This window comes from Carlito syrichta, unplaced genomic scaffold, assembly GCF_000164805.1.
Source record: "Carlito syrichta isolate Samal-C Ts95f unplaced genomic scaffold, Tarsius_syrichta-2.0.1 Scaffold143138, whole genome shotgun sequence".
NCBI lineage: Eukaryota > Metazoa > Chordata > Mammalia > Primates > Tarsiidae > Carlito > Carlito syrichta.
Genome location: NW_007087234.1, coordinates 104,248 through 120,342, shown reverse-complemented (window position 1 = coordinate 120,342; position 16,095 = coordinate 104,248). Strand labels below are relative to the sequence as shown.

At 53.8% G+C, this 16,095-nt stretch overlaps 1 protein-coding gene across 1 annotated transcript in view; it reads right to left on the bottom strand.

The window, feature by feature from the left end:
- The window catches only part of LOC103251589 (immunoglobulin superfamily member 21), a gene marked incomplete at both ends in the record, with an annotated part of 107,149 nt that extends 96,147 nt beyond the window's left edge, over window positions 1-11,002 (bottom strand). The window contains one exon of the mRNA XM_021708624.1: window positions 10,890-11,002. Coding sequence (XP_021564299.1) covers window positions 10,890-11,002 — 113 coding nt within the window. The remainder of the gene's footprint in view (window positions 1-10,889) is intronic.
- Window positions 11,003-16,095: the final 5,093 nt, after the last annotated feature.

The window sequence follows — 16,095 nt, the reverse complement described above, 5'->3', positions numbered from 1 at the left end:
CCTGATGAAGCGTTATCCAAGCCTCACTGGGGGGTGCCCTGGTCTGGAAGGCACTTGCCACTTCCCCCAGCCCAGAGTCCTCTGGGGAAAGGGGGGCTGGCTGCAAGGGGGGCAGGGCAGCACATTCCACAGAGACCACCTTATGTCACCCTTTTATTTTACTGATAAAGACCCTGAAGTTGAGAGAGGGTGCCCGGTTCCTTCAAGGTCACACAGCAGGCCTCAAGCCTTTGCTCTTTTCTCTTCTTCTTAAGGGAAGACGCACTCCCCAGGGCAGCTGAGCCAACAATGCATTTGCCTTGGAAATGCTGGCCTGCCGTGTCTTTCACGGCTGTCCAATGGGAGAGCCCGTCACTGGTGGAATCCCCGTGTGGGCCAACGGAACATCTTGTTACTTGGGTGTCTGCGCCAACTCTTGGCACCCCCTCTCAACAGCTCGGAAGCCAAGAGCTCTTATCGACCCTGTGTGGGGCAGGGAAATGGTCTCACTGCCAGTATCAGAAACCTGATCTTAATCCCCAAGTGAAGACGGATTTCTTTGGTCGAAAACACCGCCCCTTGTGCCAGGGACAGCAGTGATGAACTGCCAGAGTGGGCCTTCCCCCCTTCTTATCTCCTTTTCCCGTCCAAGGGCATCTGTGCACAAATCCAGGCTGACTGAACCATGGCGTCTGGACTGATCCCAATCGCCTGGCGGCTCTTCCGGCCTGAGGCTGATGGCAGTACCTCCGACCCGCCCTGGGCCCGGGAAGCTCAGGGACCCAGGCTGAAGGCTGAGGGCTGTCTGACGCAGCCTGGAAGCCCCCCGGGATCTTGTAGATCCATCCTGAATATGACCTTGGCGACTTGAGGGTGGAGGTGATGAGATGCCCTGAACAGTTCACCTTCGAGCAACACCCGAACACCTGCAGCGGCAGCTTTGGGCTTTTTGGTGGGGATGGGCTATCACAGAGCCTTTGGGAGTTTTCAGCCTCCTTCTCCCCCATAGCTGCACACCGCATGTTAGGCACACTTTACAGAGTTTTGGACACCCCCAGAAGCCCATCCACCCACTTCCTGGGGACCTTGAGACCCCACATAAGGCCCCCGATCCAGGTCTGCCAGTCGCCACAGCACACACTGGAGAAGCAGAGAAATAAAACCCAGCAAGAGATGCAGAGACAGATAACTTGAAGACCAGGAGCTCGTGCTCGAATCAAGGTATGGACAAATGCTGAGGGAACACGGTGGTGATCTCATTCTGTCTTGGTGGGAGAGGTCAGGAGCTTCACAGAAGGGACACCAAGACTTGGCCAAGCAGAACAAAGGATGGACGTCCTAGGAGTGAAGCCTGTTTCCACTTGTGCGGGTGATGGGGGCGACTTGTCTGCAGGGGTCTTGTTGGTCTCTCCCAAATCCCGCTGAGCTGCTTAGAGGAAATGTGACCTGGCCCGCCAGGCAGATAGGGAAACAGTGCTTAACAGCTTCAGGATGTAGTCTGAGAAGGGCTGGGCCGAAAGCTCCCCCCAGGCAAGTGGGTCCACTTGTCCCTTATACCGCCAGCCCCGGACACATGCTTAGGAAGGTGTGGGAAGGACTGTCGTCCAAACGCCACAGAGTGCACCAAATGGCAGAGCTGCATCTTTGCTTCAAAGGCCAAATGCATTGTTTGATTGCTCTAGAGTCCTCTAAGCTTTCACATTCTCAAGGAGGAGTGCGAGGCTGCCACCGGCTCCAGGTTGAAAGTCTGGGGACATTTGTAAAAGACAATGTACTTGCTATTTGATAAATGGTGTGCAATCAGAGGCGGACCCAATAGAAGCAATTGCTTCTCTGTGTGACCCGCAAAAGTCGGTCTAGAAGTTCAAGGTCAAATCCCTTTAATAGTCAAAGCCTCAAGGCCATGCCACTGCTGGTCTCCATGCACCCCTCAGCCCACTCCAGCCTGGCTTCATCTCCCAGGAACTCCAAAGAATCTGCCCTGTCCAGGTCCCCAGTGGGCTCCACGTTGCCAAGTTCACAGGCATTTTTCTATCCTCAAGTCACTCGCCACAGCGTTGGACACAGCTGACTCTTTCATTTCTCGAAACACTTTTTTCTCTTGGGATCTGGGACACCCCACTCTCCAAGCTGTCTCCATACCTTGCTGTCTGCTCCTTCTCATCTTCTCTACTGGTCTACTTTTCTTTCTAAATCTTGGCGTACCCAGGGTCCACCCTTGGGTACCATCCAGCCTTCCTCCGGTGACACTCAAGTAGGTCTCCCCTCTCCCCAGAATTCACATCTGCAGCCTCTCCGGCGGCTGCAAGCCTCCATCTCCATGTCTCAGAGGCACCTCTAGCTTCTCAGGGCCACAGAGAGTGCCTGGTACCCTGAAATAGGTACAAAATTCGGAGGAGACGGCAGGGGGTCCTGCATTCTTCTCCCCCCTCCTCTCCTCCCCATCCCAGTACAAAGCATCATCCCCCACACCCCGCTCAAGCCCAAAGCCAGGCAGGAGTCATCCTGACCCCCCTTTCCTCATCCCTTCCATCCCTTTAGACTTTCGCCACGAGTAACCAGCAGGACTCTTCCCTCCCATCATCCCCATGGCCACCATCCTCATCCTCACCCAAGATACTGGTGCCTCTTGCCTGAACTAACAGCCTCCAAGGTCATCCCTCTATGGCCGGCCTTACCACCCCGACTATCCATTCTCCGCCCAGTGCTTCCTGCTGTCCTAGAATAACTCCAGACTTAGTTCCTGCCTCTCCAACCTCACCCACAAACGGTTTTCTTTCTGCTCCACGACCATGCAAAGCGTGTTCTCACCAGAGGTCCTCTGCGCCCGGTGCTCCCTCTGCTCGGAACGTTCCCTGAGCACGGTGGGTTCCCTGTGGCCTTTGAGATCTGTTAAATGAGAGTCTTTTCCTGACGCCCAATCCCTTTCTATCCCACCCGTCTATTTTAACGATGTGCCCTACACTCGATGCGATTGCGTGTCTTTCTGATTTATCTTTTGAACTCCTCCCCCAAGGTAAACCACATGGATACGGACCTTGCCTTGTCGCCCGGCGCACTCCCAGCTCCTGGAACCATCCTGGTTTCGTAAATACGGGTTGAATTCATGTCGAATGCGTGATCGGAACAGCTTTCTCAATCAGCGTTTCCCAAACACCATCACAGGCTCCCTAGCTGGACTGAGCGCCTGACAGTCATCTGGGGAGCTCGTTAAAAGTACAAATGCCCTGAGGCTCCGTCCTGGAGATTCTGATTCAATCACTGCAGGATGAGTCTCCGGCATCAGTATATTTTTAGTCGCCTCTTGGAAAACTCTAATGAGCTGGCAGAGTGAGGACCCCTGCCAGTACAACCAAGGATTGGGGGTACAGTGATTGTGATCCACACTCTGACCTCTAGGGAGTACTGGTGGTTTCCCCCATTCCTTCTACCCCAAGAAGGCGGAGCACGAGGATCAGAGTGCTGGAAGGATGCACCCTAACAGCTGGGCTTGAGGGTGGAGCTTTTGCTAGGGTGGGATAAAAGGACCACAATGGAATGAGACTGGAAACGTGCTCTCATCTCCTCTTTATGTGTCATTGTGTTTATTCTATAATCTGCTGTCCTGTGGTGGGCGGTGCTCTGTCTGCTTTCTCTTCCTCCCACATGACTGGTATGGAGACTAAGTGTGGGACACATCTCCTCCAAAGAGCACAGCCTGCCTCTTTAGAAGGCCAGGGGCAGGGAAGGGGGCTTGGACAAGTCTGCTTGGGTCGCCTCGGCCCTGGCTCTTGTCTTCCTCACTCTCATCCTCATCCAGGTCTTGGGCTGTGAGATCTGAGTCTAAGACCAGGGTGGGGGCCCAGGGGAGTAGCAAAGAGCAGCCAGGTCGAGAGGTGGTCAAACTGAACTCCAAGCCAGAGGCACCAAAGAGGCGTGCCAGCCCAGTTCTCCAGGACTTGGACGCTAGTGTCTATGGGTCACCCAAGCGTGTTCCTGCCTTCTTGCCCTTAGGATACTATTGGGTAATGTCCTCGTGTGGTCATCACTTTCAATTTTGCATCAGACAGCAAAACATTGTCAAGAGCTGAAACTGAGAGAGAGCACTGAGGTCAGTATCCATTCCATGGCTTAACTGTGCGATATTTCCAGGATTGGAAGCCAGTAAGTTGACCATATAAAGGCTTGTCTCTGCCCATGCCTCTTGGGAATGTGGGTTGGAGGGTGTGATTCAAGGAATCTAACCCTGGTGTTCCTCCCCACCCCAGACATCTGCCCTTCGTATTCTGTAAGTTCCCTCTCTGGACCCCATCAGCTACCAGGAGACATGTTGGGGCAGTGGCATTCATTGAATAGGTGCCATAATAAGCCAGACAAGGAGCTCATTCGGTTGCAGACATTATTTCACTTAAGCCTACCAGATGCCTGTTTTCACACCCAATTTCAGATGAGGTTCCTAAAATGCTGAAAGGTTAGGTCGCCGCCCACGCCAAACACCAGAACTTCCACACGGGTCTCCTGACATCAGTTCCCCTCTTCTTTCTTCCTCACCCTTCCCAGCCTCCGGTCTCAATGCCGTCTCCAGTAGTCCCATGCGGCCACCAACCCTCACTGCAGAGGCACCCAGCAGAGCCCCAGAGGGGACGCTCGCCCAACCAGGTCACACCAACCGCACTGCATAGTACACACCCAGGTGTACATCTCCCTCTGTGCAGAGGCAGTCAGATGGGGGCACAAAAAGCCGGGCTTTATCGCTGCTTGCAAATCTCAGTCTCTCACTATCTGGCTCTCTTTCCTGTGGCCTTGTAACCTGGACCCAGAGCAGCTCTTGGGACCAAATTGTGAAGGAAGCAGCCAAAACAAAGGAGAGATGATAAAAACTGCTGTAAAAGGTTAAACTCCCATGATTCTCTGTGGCTGTTTAATGGGTTTCTATGATATAAACAGACCTTTGGCTTTTCCTGCTGGGCAGGTGACCTCCCACTAAATGAGTTTAGAAAGTGTTTCCCCATAAGAAATGTTCCCCTTTTTTTTGCCATGCTCCACAAAGCTCTGTAAGTATTCAAAGACCCATAGTCCCCACCTCCAAACAGACAGATACTGTCAACTATACACATATGCCCACCAAGGCAGAAGTGGGCTACACAACATATTCTGTCAACATGTACAAATGCATTTTTATTTCCAGCTCTACCATTTGTTAATTTAACAAATATTTGACTGGGTGCAGTGATTCACACCTGTAATCCCCAAATTTTGGGAGGCCGAGGCAGGAGAATTGCTTGAGCCCAGGAGTTCGAGACCAACCTAGACAACATAGCATGACCTTGTCTCTACCAAAAAAATGAAAAAAAAAATTAGCCGGGTGTGGTGGCGCACGCTTGTAGTCCCAGCTACTCAGAAGGGGAGGTGGAAAGATCATCCAAGTACTGGAGGTCGAGGCTATGGTGAGCCATGATCACTCTGGGCAACAGAGTGAGACCCCAGCTAAAAAATATATATACACACACATGTACACCAGGGGTGCCAAAAAGGTATACACATTTTAAGTGATGTTTTCTGCAGTCAGAAGTGTCTGGACGTCGATGTTAATCACTTTGAGCAGCTCTTGTAAGTGAGAAGTCAAATGTGACTTGTATTCATCTTTTCTTGTTGGTATGTATTGAATATTACAATTCTAAACAGTTTTTTCCTTTCTTAAAATGTATACTTTTTTTGGCTCTCTCTTTCTCTCTACACACACACACACACACACACACACACACACACACACACACACCCCTACAGAGGAGACTTTGCTCTAGGTGTTGAGAACACAACGAGAAAAATATGTGACATAGCCTTTGCCCTTGAACTGCTCATAGCCCAGGGCAGGTGTTTTGACATGATACAGTAAGCACCGTAGTAGAGACCCATAGGGAGGAATCGTGGAGGAGGGTGTGTCTAGAACTTTCTGGAGAAGTCAGGGCAGGCAACATGAACTGAGACTCAGTCTCCTTGAATGGCCTTGGCTTCTTCATCTAAAAAGTAAAATACCTGCCTCACAGTGACAACATAGAAATGAAATGTAATAAAAGTCTGTAAAGCACTTGATCAGTGCCTGGCACAGAGCAAATGCTCATTAATGTTAGCCACACAGACTAGTATTAGCATTATTAAAGGAGTGCCCAATGATAGGCGTACATACACAGAAATGATTAAGTAAAGAACATTACTTATCATCCATTTGCTAAAACCAAGTCATTAACCGGTGGATTGGTAGGTGACAGCCTCCTACTGGTGAAGAATGGAATTGCACCTCTACTCTATTAGCCTCAATAAATAAAGAGGTATGTTCATGAGCTGGGGAGGAGGAGCCTGGAAACGCACACCTAAGAGACAATGGAGAGACTCAAACCATGTAATGGTGGAGAAAGTACTGGGAGATGGTGAGAGGGTTATGACATCCTTAATTGAACAGGGCTTTGATAGACAGCTACAACACCTCACACCTCAGGAATCTGACAAGTCTCTTGACATCTGTGTGTTTTCAAAGAAGCCATTTGAGAATGATGACCACCTCCCTCTCCCCACCCTCCCTTGTCCCCCCCATGTGATAGCAGGTTACAAAACACATAAGATTCATTGTACTAAATTTCTGTTAGAGTGAGTTTGCCTGGAAAACTGGCTCAGTAAGCATTCACTGCTCTGCCCTCATCAGGCAAACACAGTACATTCCAGAAGCCACAGAATGACATTTCAAATGCCTTCAGCGGGCTGCCCAGTAGAACTTTCGGTGGTGACAAAAATGTGCTACATTTGCTCTGTCCCATCTGGACTCTACCAGCTCCGTGGGGCTTGTGAGCACTTGAAACGTGGCTAGTCTGACAGAGGAAATGAATTTCTAATTTCATTCGAACCCATTCAATTTAGTTTTTGTTTTTTTAAGTGAGGTCTCACTGTATCACCCATGCTGGAGTGCAGTGACACAATCACAGCTCACCGCAATCTTGATCTCCTGGGCTCAAGTGGTCCTTCTGCCTCAGCCTCCTGAGTAGCTGGAACTACAGGTACATGCCACCATGCCTAGCTAACTTTTTTTATTTTTGTAGAGAGGAGATCTTGTTATGATGCCCAGGCTGGTTTTGAACTCCTGGGCTCAAGTGATCCTCCCGCTTCAGCCTCTCAAAGTGCTGGGATTATAGGTATGAGCCACCATGCCCAGCCTTGAATCCATTTAGTGTAAGCAAGTGACTAGTGGCTGCCATATTGGACAACCCAGACCCAGGGACTCACCTACACTTTCTTGAGTCTGTTTTCCTATTTTGGCAACTGGCTGAGCTCCTAGTTAGCCAGACCCTGAGGCAAAGCGGCCAAGGTCCTGGCCCTTGAACCCTCTCAACCTCCTTCCTCTCTCTCAAGGGGTCCACAGGCAAGGCCGCCCACACGTTCAGCCAGAGGCCTTGCTAACCCAAGGAGGCAATCCCTTTTCCTCCAGACGATCTCATCAGTTCCCCCCGGTTACCCCAAGAGCCCGATCCACTCGTTATGCTTTCCGAAAGCTCAGAATGATCCCACTGCTGAGATCATGTCTCCAGGGCCAGAGGGGAGACTGTTGGGATTTGCCCATATTTTGGGTCATTTTGTGCCCAAGGGGCTGAGTGGGCAGCGGTGGCCTCCTCACAATGCCCTGCTTCTCCCCTCTAGCGGGGCTGAAGACGCAGTCCTGGCTGGGCCTGTGTAATCTATTCATTTCCTTCCAAGCTGGGCTCTGTAAGCTCATTCACGGAGCACAGCAGGGAAAGGAAGCAGCACACACAGAAAACAAACAGCATCAGCAGCTCCCTACTTGGGCGGGGCAGGCTGGGGGGTGCGGGGAGGAAGCCCTGGTGGGCTTGTCTGGCACAGAGGGGGGCATCGGAGGAGGATGGCTGGAGAAGGAGACAGGGGCTTCCCCCATTTCCTCTCAAAGTTCTGCCCTGGCCTTGGCTCCCAGATCCCTCAACCCTCCACCCTCCCTCCGCTCCCCAGAGACCCTTATCTCTTTCTCCTCAGCTGTCTTCTTGGGGAAAGAGGCAGTCATGAGGGAGGGCCAGGGGCAGCAGTCAGAGTGGAATGTGGCAGCATGGCATCCCGTCCCCAGAATTTTCATACTGGCCCCACCATCCTAGGTGGGGCACGCAGGCTCCCCTGGGCCTGAGGACAGTGACCAGTCAGCTGAGCCACTGCTCAGTCCAGCCTCGGAATTACAAGGGCCCAGGCATTTGGCTCCAGCATGTAATTTGCATGTGATTTGCATACATCTGCATACCCCCGCTCCAGAGGCCCTCCATCAAAGGATGTGAAATGAAATAAAATAAATTAATTAGTGCAGCCTACCATAGCCCGACAGGCAGGACCTGCCACCCCGTAAGAGATGCCACTGACTCCTAAAACACTTGGTGGAATTGCAGGCTAGGGCAGAGAGAGAGAGAGAGAGAGATGGGGGTGAGAGGGGGAATTCAGCACCGGGGTGGAAGAGGAAAGGACTGTCTCTGTCCAGCCTAGGATGGCAAGGGTGTTACATACCGCCCCATTCCTGAGCCCCAGCTCCGGGGACACAGAGTCAAGCCACTGGGACCTCTGCTCCCGGGTTCTACCTACCCATACACCAGCAGCAACCTCTCTGGGGGATTTTCACCACTGTTCCGTTTCACCCTGCAGTGAGTGCAGTCGCTTCAGGGCTTGGAAGCCCACGAGGTGCCCACTCTTCTTTCTCAACCCCAACCTTCCTCCCAGTTCACCCCACTCACTGTTCCCACAGGGTCTCCGCATTTCCATCTGCCGGAGTTAATTTACCCCTGTCCTTCTGCCAGGTGCTGATGAGATGCTCGCAGTCCGTGTCAGCCAAGCCATTCCCGTATCCTGTAAATATGCCTCTTAGTGATTTGGTTCAGAGACTGTTTAACACATGCCTTGACTTCGCAGACGCACCCGTCCACTTAGGATGGGACCCTTCTCCAGGGTCGGGGCCGAGACCCTGCAGGATGCCAGGTTCACACCTGTGGGACCCGGGCTACCTGGAGGGCCTTGGTGAAGGGCACTGGAGTTGATTGCAAACACGGGGTGGGATGGCCATGATGTTGATGCAGAACTATCATTTTTAGTTGAAAGGAGCACAGATTCCAGCCCGCAGAATGGCACCAACCAGCAAACACGGAATCAGAGGCCAAAAATGCAAGTCAGAACAGCAAGAACAGGCCGGCTCAAAGCAAGACTGGACCGAGGGCAAGAAGGAAGCTGAGGAGGGCAGTTCTCTGCCAAGACCATGGACGGCACCTGCACTCCAGGGGTCCCTCTAACAAGATGGTGATGACCCCACACACTGTGAGTGGATGTGGGTGCAGCTCCAGGAACCCGTTCTGGATCTGACATCACCAAGCTGTGCCTGCCCCACCCCCTCCTCACTCTCTGCCCTCACCCCTCCACCCAGAGCACCTGATGGCATCACCCACCGGCCTCATCTGAAGAAAGAGCCACGCAGCTTACACAGCTTAGAGACGCGGGGTTTTAGATCAGGAGGTTGCAAACAGCGGCCCGTGAACCAAATCGGCCTACAACCTGTTTTCACGGCCCATGAGTTAAGAACGGTCTTTACCTTTTTTAACAGCCGGAAAAACAGTAAAAAGAAGATCTCGTGACACATGAAAACTCTACAAAATCCAGACGCCACTGGCCATGGGTCAAGTTTGATGGGAACACGGCTGTGCCCTTTCTGCTGTTTTGATGCCACAACAGCAGAGTTGAGCAGTCGTATCAGAGACTGCATGCTCGGCGGAGGAGAAAATATTTACAATCTTGACCTTCACTGAAAATTTTGCCAGCCGCTGTTTTGGATGACGGAAGGAGCGTCCTCTCCCAAGATGGCGATGCCTCCGTCTGGGCACACCTGGACAAGGCATCTTGAGAAGGGCACTAGTGTCCTCTGGACTCTCCCCTGAGCCCAGCCCAGCTTCCCCGTGGCAAAGGAATGCCAGACTGGGATGCCCCACCCAGTCACACGATGATTTCTACCAGTGCTTGAAAAGGCTGCTTGTGTCTAATACCCAAGGTTCTCTTCCTGCCACCAACACTCGGGCCCTGGGCGGGTGGGCACCAGCTCATCTCCAACAAGTCCCCTTCTCAGACCCAAGCTGATGGCGCTGACACCAGGGCTGGTTCTTTATATAGTCATATTAGGTGGTAGACTCCGTCATTTGATTTTTTTTTTGAGTTGGAGTCTCACTCTGTCGCCCAGACTGGAGTGCAGTGGCCGTTCCCAGCCACCGCAGCCTCGACCTGCTGGGGTCCAGCAATCCTTCTGCTCAGCCTTTCAAGTAGCTGGAACTACAGGTGTGCGCTACCACGCCTGGTTAATTTTTTAATTTATTGTAGAGATGAGGTCTCGCCAAGTTGCCCAGGCGGGTCTTGAACCCACGGGCTCAGGCAATCCACTCACCTCAGCCTCCCAAAGGCACAGGATTACAGGCTGAGCCACTGAGCCCGGCTTGTCATTTGATTTTAAGAAACAGGAAACTTCCCGTTTCTCTCTCCCCTGTCAAAAACTTTACCCAAGGTCTAATGCCCAAAACTCCACCATCAGACACTGCTTAGTTGTTACACAGCCACCAGGACCCATGGGGTCCTCAGAAACGTGTACTTTGGTGCTAATGGGGTTTCCTGAGAGGAGGGCCCTATTAGGAACCCAAAGGAGACCAGAACAAGATCAGTCTGGAGGCTGGAAGAGAAGGCCGGCCGCGTGACCTTGGAGGAGGGTGTCAGCAGATGGTAGGGATCTGGCAGAAACCCAGGACAGCTCAAGGCTGGGTCAGGGCTGAGGGTATAGCCATGCCTGTGAGGGTGTCTGGAGGGCTATGGGGGCCCTCCTGTCAGGCCCGGCCACAGGCATGGAGGGGGCTGTGGTGGCGACTTACCCGATACCACACGATCTCGCGCATGCGCCCATCGGTCTTGAAGTTACACTTCAAGGTCACGGCATCCCCAGCCACCACTGGGGGCAGAGGCTCAATGTTGACAGTCAGGTAGCCTAGGGAGAGAGGAGAAAGCAGTGGTGACACATGAGCTGATCAGATGCACCGGGCTGGCCAGGGCGGGGGGCAAGCCGGCAGCGGAGGGAGGAGGCTGTGGGCTATGGGTTGCCGCTTACACCTCCCTGGTGACCCTGGGCCTGAGGGGAGCCAATCACCTTCTGTCTCCATTTCTGCTCCCTCCCTGGCTCCAGTGCACCCTTCCAAACGGAAACAGTTCTTGGGACGAGTTTTCCCTTGGATGTGGGACCCGCTGGCACCTCTAGGAAACACCTCAGTGTATTTCTACAAGACGTCCCAGGGAAAGGCCTCTGTACTCCAACACTGCCCCATCCCCTCTTAGAGAGTCACGGCGTGCCCTCTTAGTCTGTTATAGGTGTCCTGTGAATGCATCCTTCACCTGTGGTGTCCTGCTGGAAGGGGCTGTGCTGGGATGCACCGTCCCCAGCATTCCCGAGCCTACCTGTACTCAGGTCCCTCAGCCACCCTTAAACCCCGTCACCGTCCCGTGTGGCCAGGGTCTGGGAAACCCACACGAGGACGTGGTGTTCTAGGTGTCCACACCCCTCCATTCCCAACCTCCTAACCAAATCACTCCTGGTAAAAGGGAAGAGAGCCCCTGGAGATCGCCACTGGTTTCCAAACACCCATATTTACCATCACTCCAAAGTGGGTGGGTCCGACCCACGGCCATGGTGGAGCTGATGCGGTGGGGAAGGCCGTAACAGGCTGGCCACCCGGGCAGGGGACTCCAATCTTTGCAAACACCAGATGATGCCTCACACCCCCCCACCATCACCAGCTGCCCTGAGAACACCGGGCACAGGGCTGGGACTCTTGCCCTGGTCACCACACCAGCCACGTTGCTGCCTTCACACCAGAGCCCAGCCAGGTGAGGCCTCTGACCCACACCTCTGCCTCCCCCAGCCCCACCCCAGAAAGTGGGGCACCCACTCTGGCTTGACAGGGAACTTCATCCTTGGGCTGATCATCCTGGCTTGTCTGATCGGCTTTCCGCCGACCGATGTCCAGCCCTCAACCTAATGGATCAATCCAGTCCGCTGGTCTTAATGAGAAAACGAGCCAGGATGGGTTCAAGGATTTCAATTGTGCAGGCAAGCTGAGCGGATCGAGCCGGGGGCCCTGACCCCTGCCTGGCACTTAATGGTTACAACACTACAGAAAGGAAAAACAAGAATCGACCCCGAGAGGATCAATTTGGAAGTGGGAGTCAGAGTGGATCTGTGTGGTCCAAGGCTTCGGGACCCGGTCTCCAGGGCGAGGGGTATGGCCAGGGGCTCACCCCGGGTGGCCTCTAACTCAGGCCAGAGGTCAAGTTCCTAGATAGCCTCAGAGTCCAGGAAAGTGGTAACCAGGGACAACTGATCCAGATTCCAGGCTGGAAGGACCCGTCTCCTGGCAGCTCCTTTCTTGACTCATTCAACCAACCCAATTCACTCTCCCTCCATGCAGGCTCCAGGCCGGATCCAGGAGGCCAAGGCCACGCAGTCACTGCCCTGCCCTCCGGTAACACGCAGTGTAGGGAGACTGTGTCCTTCAACCTCAGGACACAATCACCACCCACATGACCAGCCGGCATCCAGGTGGGAGGCTGGGGGCTATGGGAGGGGACGGAGGAGATGTGGTCCTGCCTGGATGATCCAGGCCTTAGGGCCTGACAAACAAGGAGGTCACTTCGGGAATACGGACCCCACAGAGAAGGAGGCCTCCAGGACACAGCAGCTCGCATTTCCCCGCCTGCTTGGCGCCGGGCACTGGGCCAAGGGCTTGATATGACACACGTCCACTCACTTAATCATCACCACAATCCCAGGAGAGAGGGGCTCTTGTTATTCCCACTTTCTGTGAGGAGAGAGAGAGAGGTGAAGTCACCTGCCAGATCTCACAGCTGCAAGTGACAGAGCTGGGATTCAAACCCAAGCCTCCCGGCTCCATGACAACCACCACACGATGACAGCCTCTGGTGCCCAGAGAGGTGCGAGAACGTGTGGCAAACTTCGCACATCTGTGGCCTGCCTGCCTTCTCCATCCAGCCCTGGGGACGGGGGTGGGCATGGCCAGGGGGCCACAACAGGAGTCGGGGGCCTGATCCCTCGGCCACAGCTCCGAGCCGTGAGTCGCCCCACGGCTCACCTTTCCGTGGGCCGCTCTGCCCCGACTCTTGCTTCTGAAGAGGTAGGTATGAGTCGGGCACTGTCCGTCCAGATGGCCGGGGAGCCCCAGACCAGAAGAGGTGACCAGGGCCGACTGGCCCAGCTTTCAGGACCAGCCTCTCAGGGGCTCCGTTCCCACTCCTTCTGCCCCAGTTCACCCCCACCTGAAGGAGGAGGACAGAGCGCATTGTCAGAGGCATAAACCGTGAGCGGCCTGAGGTGGGTACAGATGGTACATGCACTTGAGGCGGCAGGGTGGGATGGGAGTCCCTATGTGTTGGCAATTTCTGAAGGAAATGCAGGTGCGAGTCTGACCGTGTGTTGGAGGAGTTGCTGGGGGGGCGGCGGTGGCTGCAGCTCTGGTGACTGGGGGGTCGTGTTGGGAGACCCGACAGACACACAGGTGTCTGGGAAGCAGGATTCACAGGGCATGCCAGGTGAGAGCAGAGAGCCCGCTGAGCAGGTAAGGGCTGGATCAGAGGGTAGGTGTCTCAGACAGGCTGGGACAAGACAGCTTTTCCCAGAGCATGTAAAAGGACAGAGAGCTTCTCACTGGTATTTCCAGAAACACAACTTCCCTTTTTCTTTTTCTTTCTTTCTTTCTTTCTTTTTTTCTTTCTTTCTTTCTTTGAGTTGGAGTCTCACTCCATTGCCCAGGTTGGAGTGTAGTGGCACAATCACAGCTTCCGCAGCCTCAATCTGCTGGGCTTAGGCGATCCTTCCACAACTCAGCGTCCCAAGTAGCTGGAACCACGGGTGCGTATCACCATGCCTGGCAATATTTTGATTTATTGCAGAGTTGAAGTCTCGCCAAATTGCCCAGGCTGGTCTCGAACCCGTGGGCTCAGTCAGTCCTCTCGCCTTGGCCTCCCAAAGTGCTGGGATTACAGGCGTGAGTCACCACACCTGGCCTCAGCAACATGATTTCTGTCATCCACTAATTGTGAAAAATATTAGGTTAAACAAAATTAAACCTGCTCCTTTTCTTCAAGACCTCTGGAAATTTTTCTCTCCTTCCTTCTCCCTGTCTCTCCTTTATTCATGAAAAAAACACTGAGAATCTTTTCTGTACCAGGCACTGTTCTAGGCACTGGGGACACGACGGTGATGATGGACATGCCCCTGCCCTCGTGGAGCTGGCGTTCTAGCAGAGGAGACCGTAACCAGGTAAATGATGGAGAATGTGGCAGGTGGTGATGTCATGATAAGGAAAAATAAAACAGAGAAAAGTGACGGAGGGTAACAGGGGAGGGGCTGCCTGAGACAAGGGACCCTGGAGGTCTTTCAAGGAGGCTGGAGTACAGGAAGGTGTGAGCCATGGGGTTATTGATGGGAGAACATTCCAGAAAACAGACACCTCAAGTGCAAAGGCTCAGAGCACCTTGTAACTCTCCAAGCTCGGGCCATGGGGGAATGATTTCTTTCTTTCTGATTGTTTTATTTGTTAAGAGACAGGTTCTTGCTCTGGCTAGAGTGCACTCACACGATCACTGCTCAACTGTAGTCTCTTCCTCCTGGGCTCAAGTGAGCCTCCTGCCTCAGCCTCCTGAGTAGCTGGGACCACAGGCACGCCACTACATCTGGCTGATTTGTGTGCTTTTTTGTAGGGACAAGGTCTCGCTATGTGGACCAGGCTGGTCTCAAACTCCTGGCCTCTGGTGATCCTCCCACCTTGACCTCTCCAAATGCTGGAATTACAGGCGTGAGCCACCGCACCTGGCCTGGAAATTTTTCTTAACATTTTACGCTCTGGAGCCCATCTTTGGGGGGGCATCTTGTAGAATTTGAGCCAGGAACGGGAGGGTTGAGGGAAGGCAAATCAGGTGCGTAGGGTGGAAAATTAAAGGTTTATGCTCACTCCTTTGCACTACCCCCACCACCAAGAGTGAGCAGTTCCTTAAATGGACTCCATTCACGCCTGGTGAGCCTCATCCTAGTCTCAGACCTGCTAGGGTCCTTGAGAATAGACATGGCAAAACACTGCTGTAAGCAGAGGTGGGAGTGACGGTGCCTCCCCTTCCAGGGACGCCCTCCCTGGAGCCATGGAGAGCAGGGGACAGGAGAGATGCCTGTGGCTGGGCGCCCAGGAGGAAGTGGGGCTTCCAGCTGCCTGCAGAGACAGAGGAGGAGACTCGGCTCCACGAATGAAAACTCCTTCCTGGATGCCCCCAAGCCTTGTTTCCCCAGCACGTTCTCTCCCCTCGTCTCCAGCGGCTTGTGCGGCAACCGGTGCCTTGAAGGATGCCGTGCTCGCGGCATGTGTCACGCTGGAGTGTAACTGTCTGTTTGCACATCCGCCTCGCCTTCTGGAATGCCAGTTCCATTAATATCAGCAGAGTGTTCACATAGGAGTATGAGCGTGCTACCTTCGGGGCCTCTCAGATGCAAACACACCTTCATCACAGAGAGGATTGCCCTGCTGCCCAGAGCTGGGGGCTCTCCGTTCCATGCCACACGGACGGCGCAGTCAAGCCGGGATCCGCACCCAGAGCTGCCTGACTCCACAGCCAGTGGCTTCCTGCCACCTCCTGTTACTACTCAGAGCAGAGTCACATCAACTCATGGGAATACGGGGAAACTCCATTGGTTTACAGGACGTCTTCATCAGAGGCCCGGCTCTCGGACAGGGCAGGGCAGCCAGTGCAGGGGGCCAGGCTAGGTAAGGGGGGGAAGGGCAGACCTGGAACTGCATGCTGAGCTATGGGAACCAAGACAGAGTGACCCGGGGGTGAGGCCAGGACAGGTGAGAGATGGTGGGGAGAGGGGAGACCCTGTGTCCCAGGGCTTGAAGTCAGAGCCTGACAATGGACTGTGGGCCCCAGGATGCTGCTATCAGAGTCAGGTCCGGAGGTCACTGGCCAGGCGGGGAGGGAGAGGGTGGGAAGTGGGGTGTTTCTCTGACAGATGTGCCAGGCAAG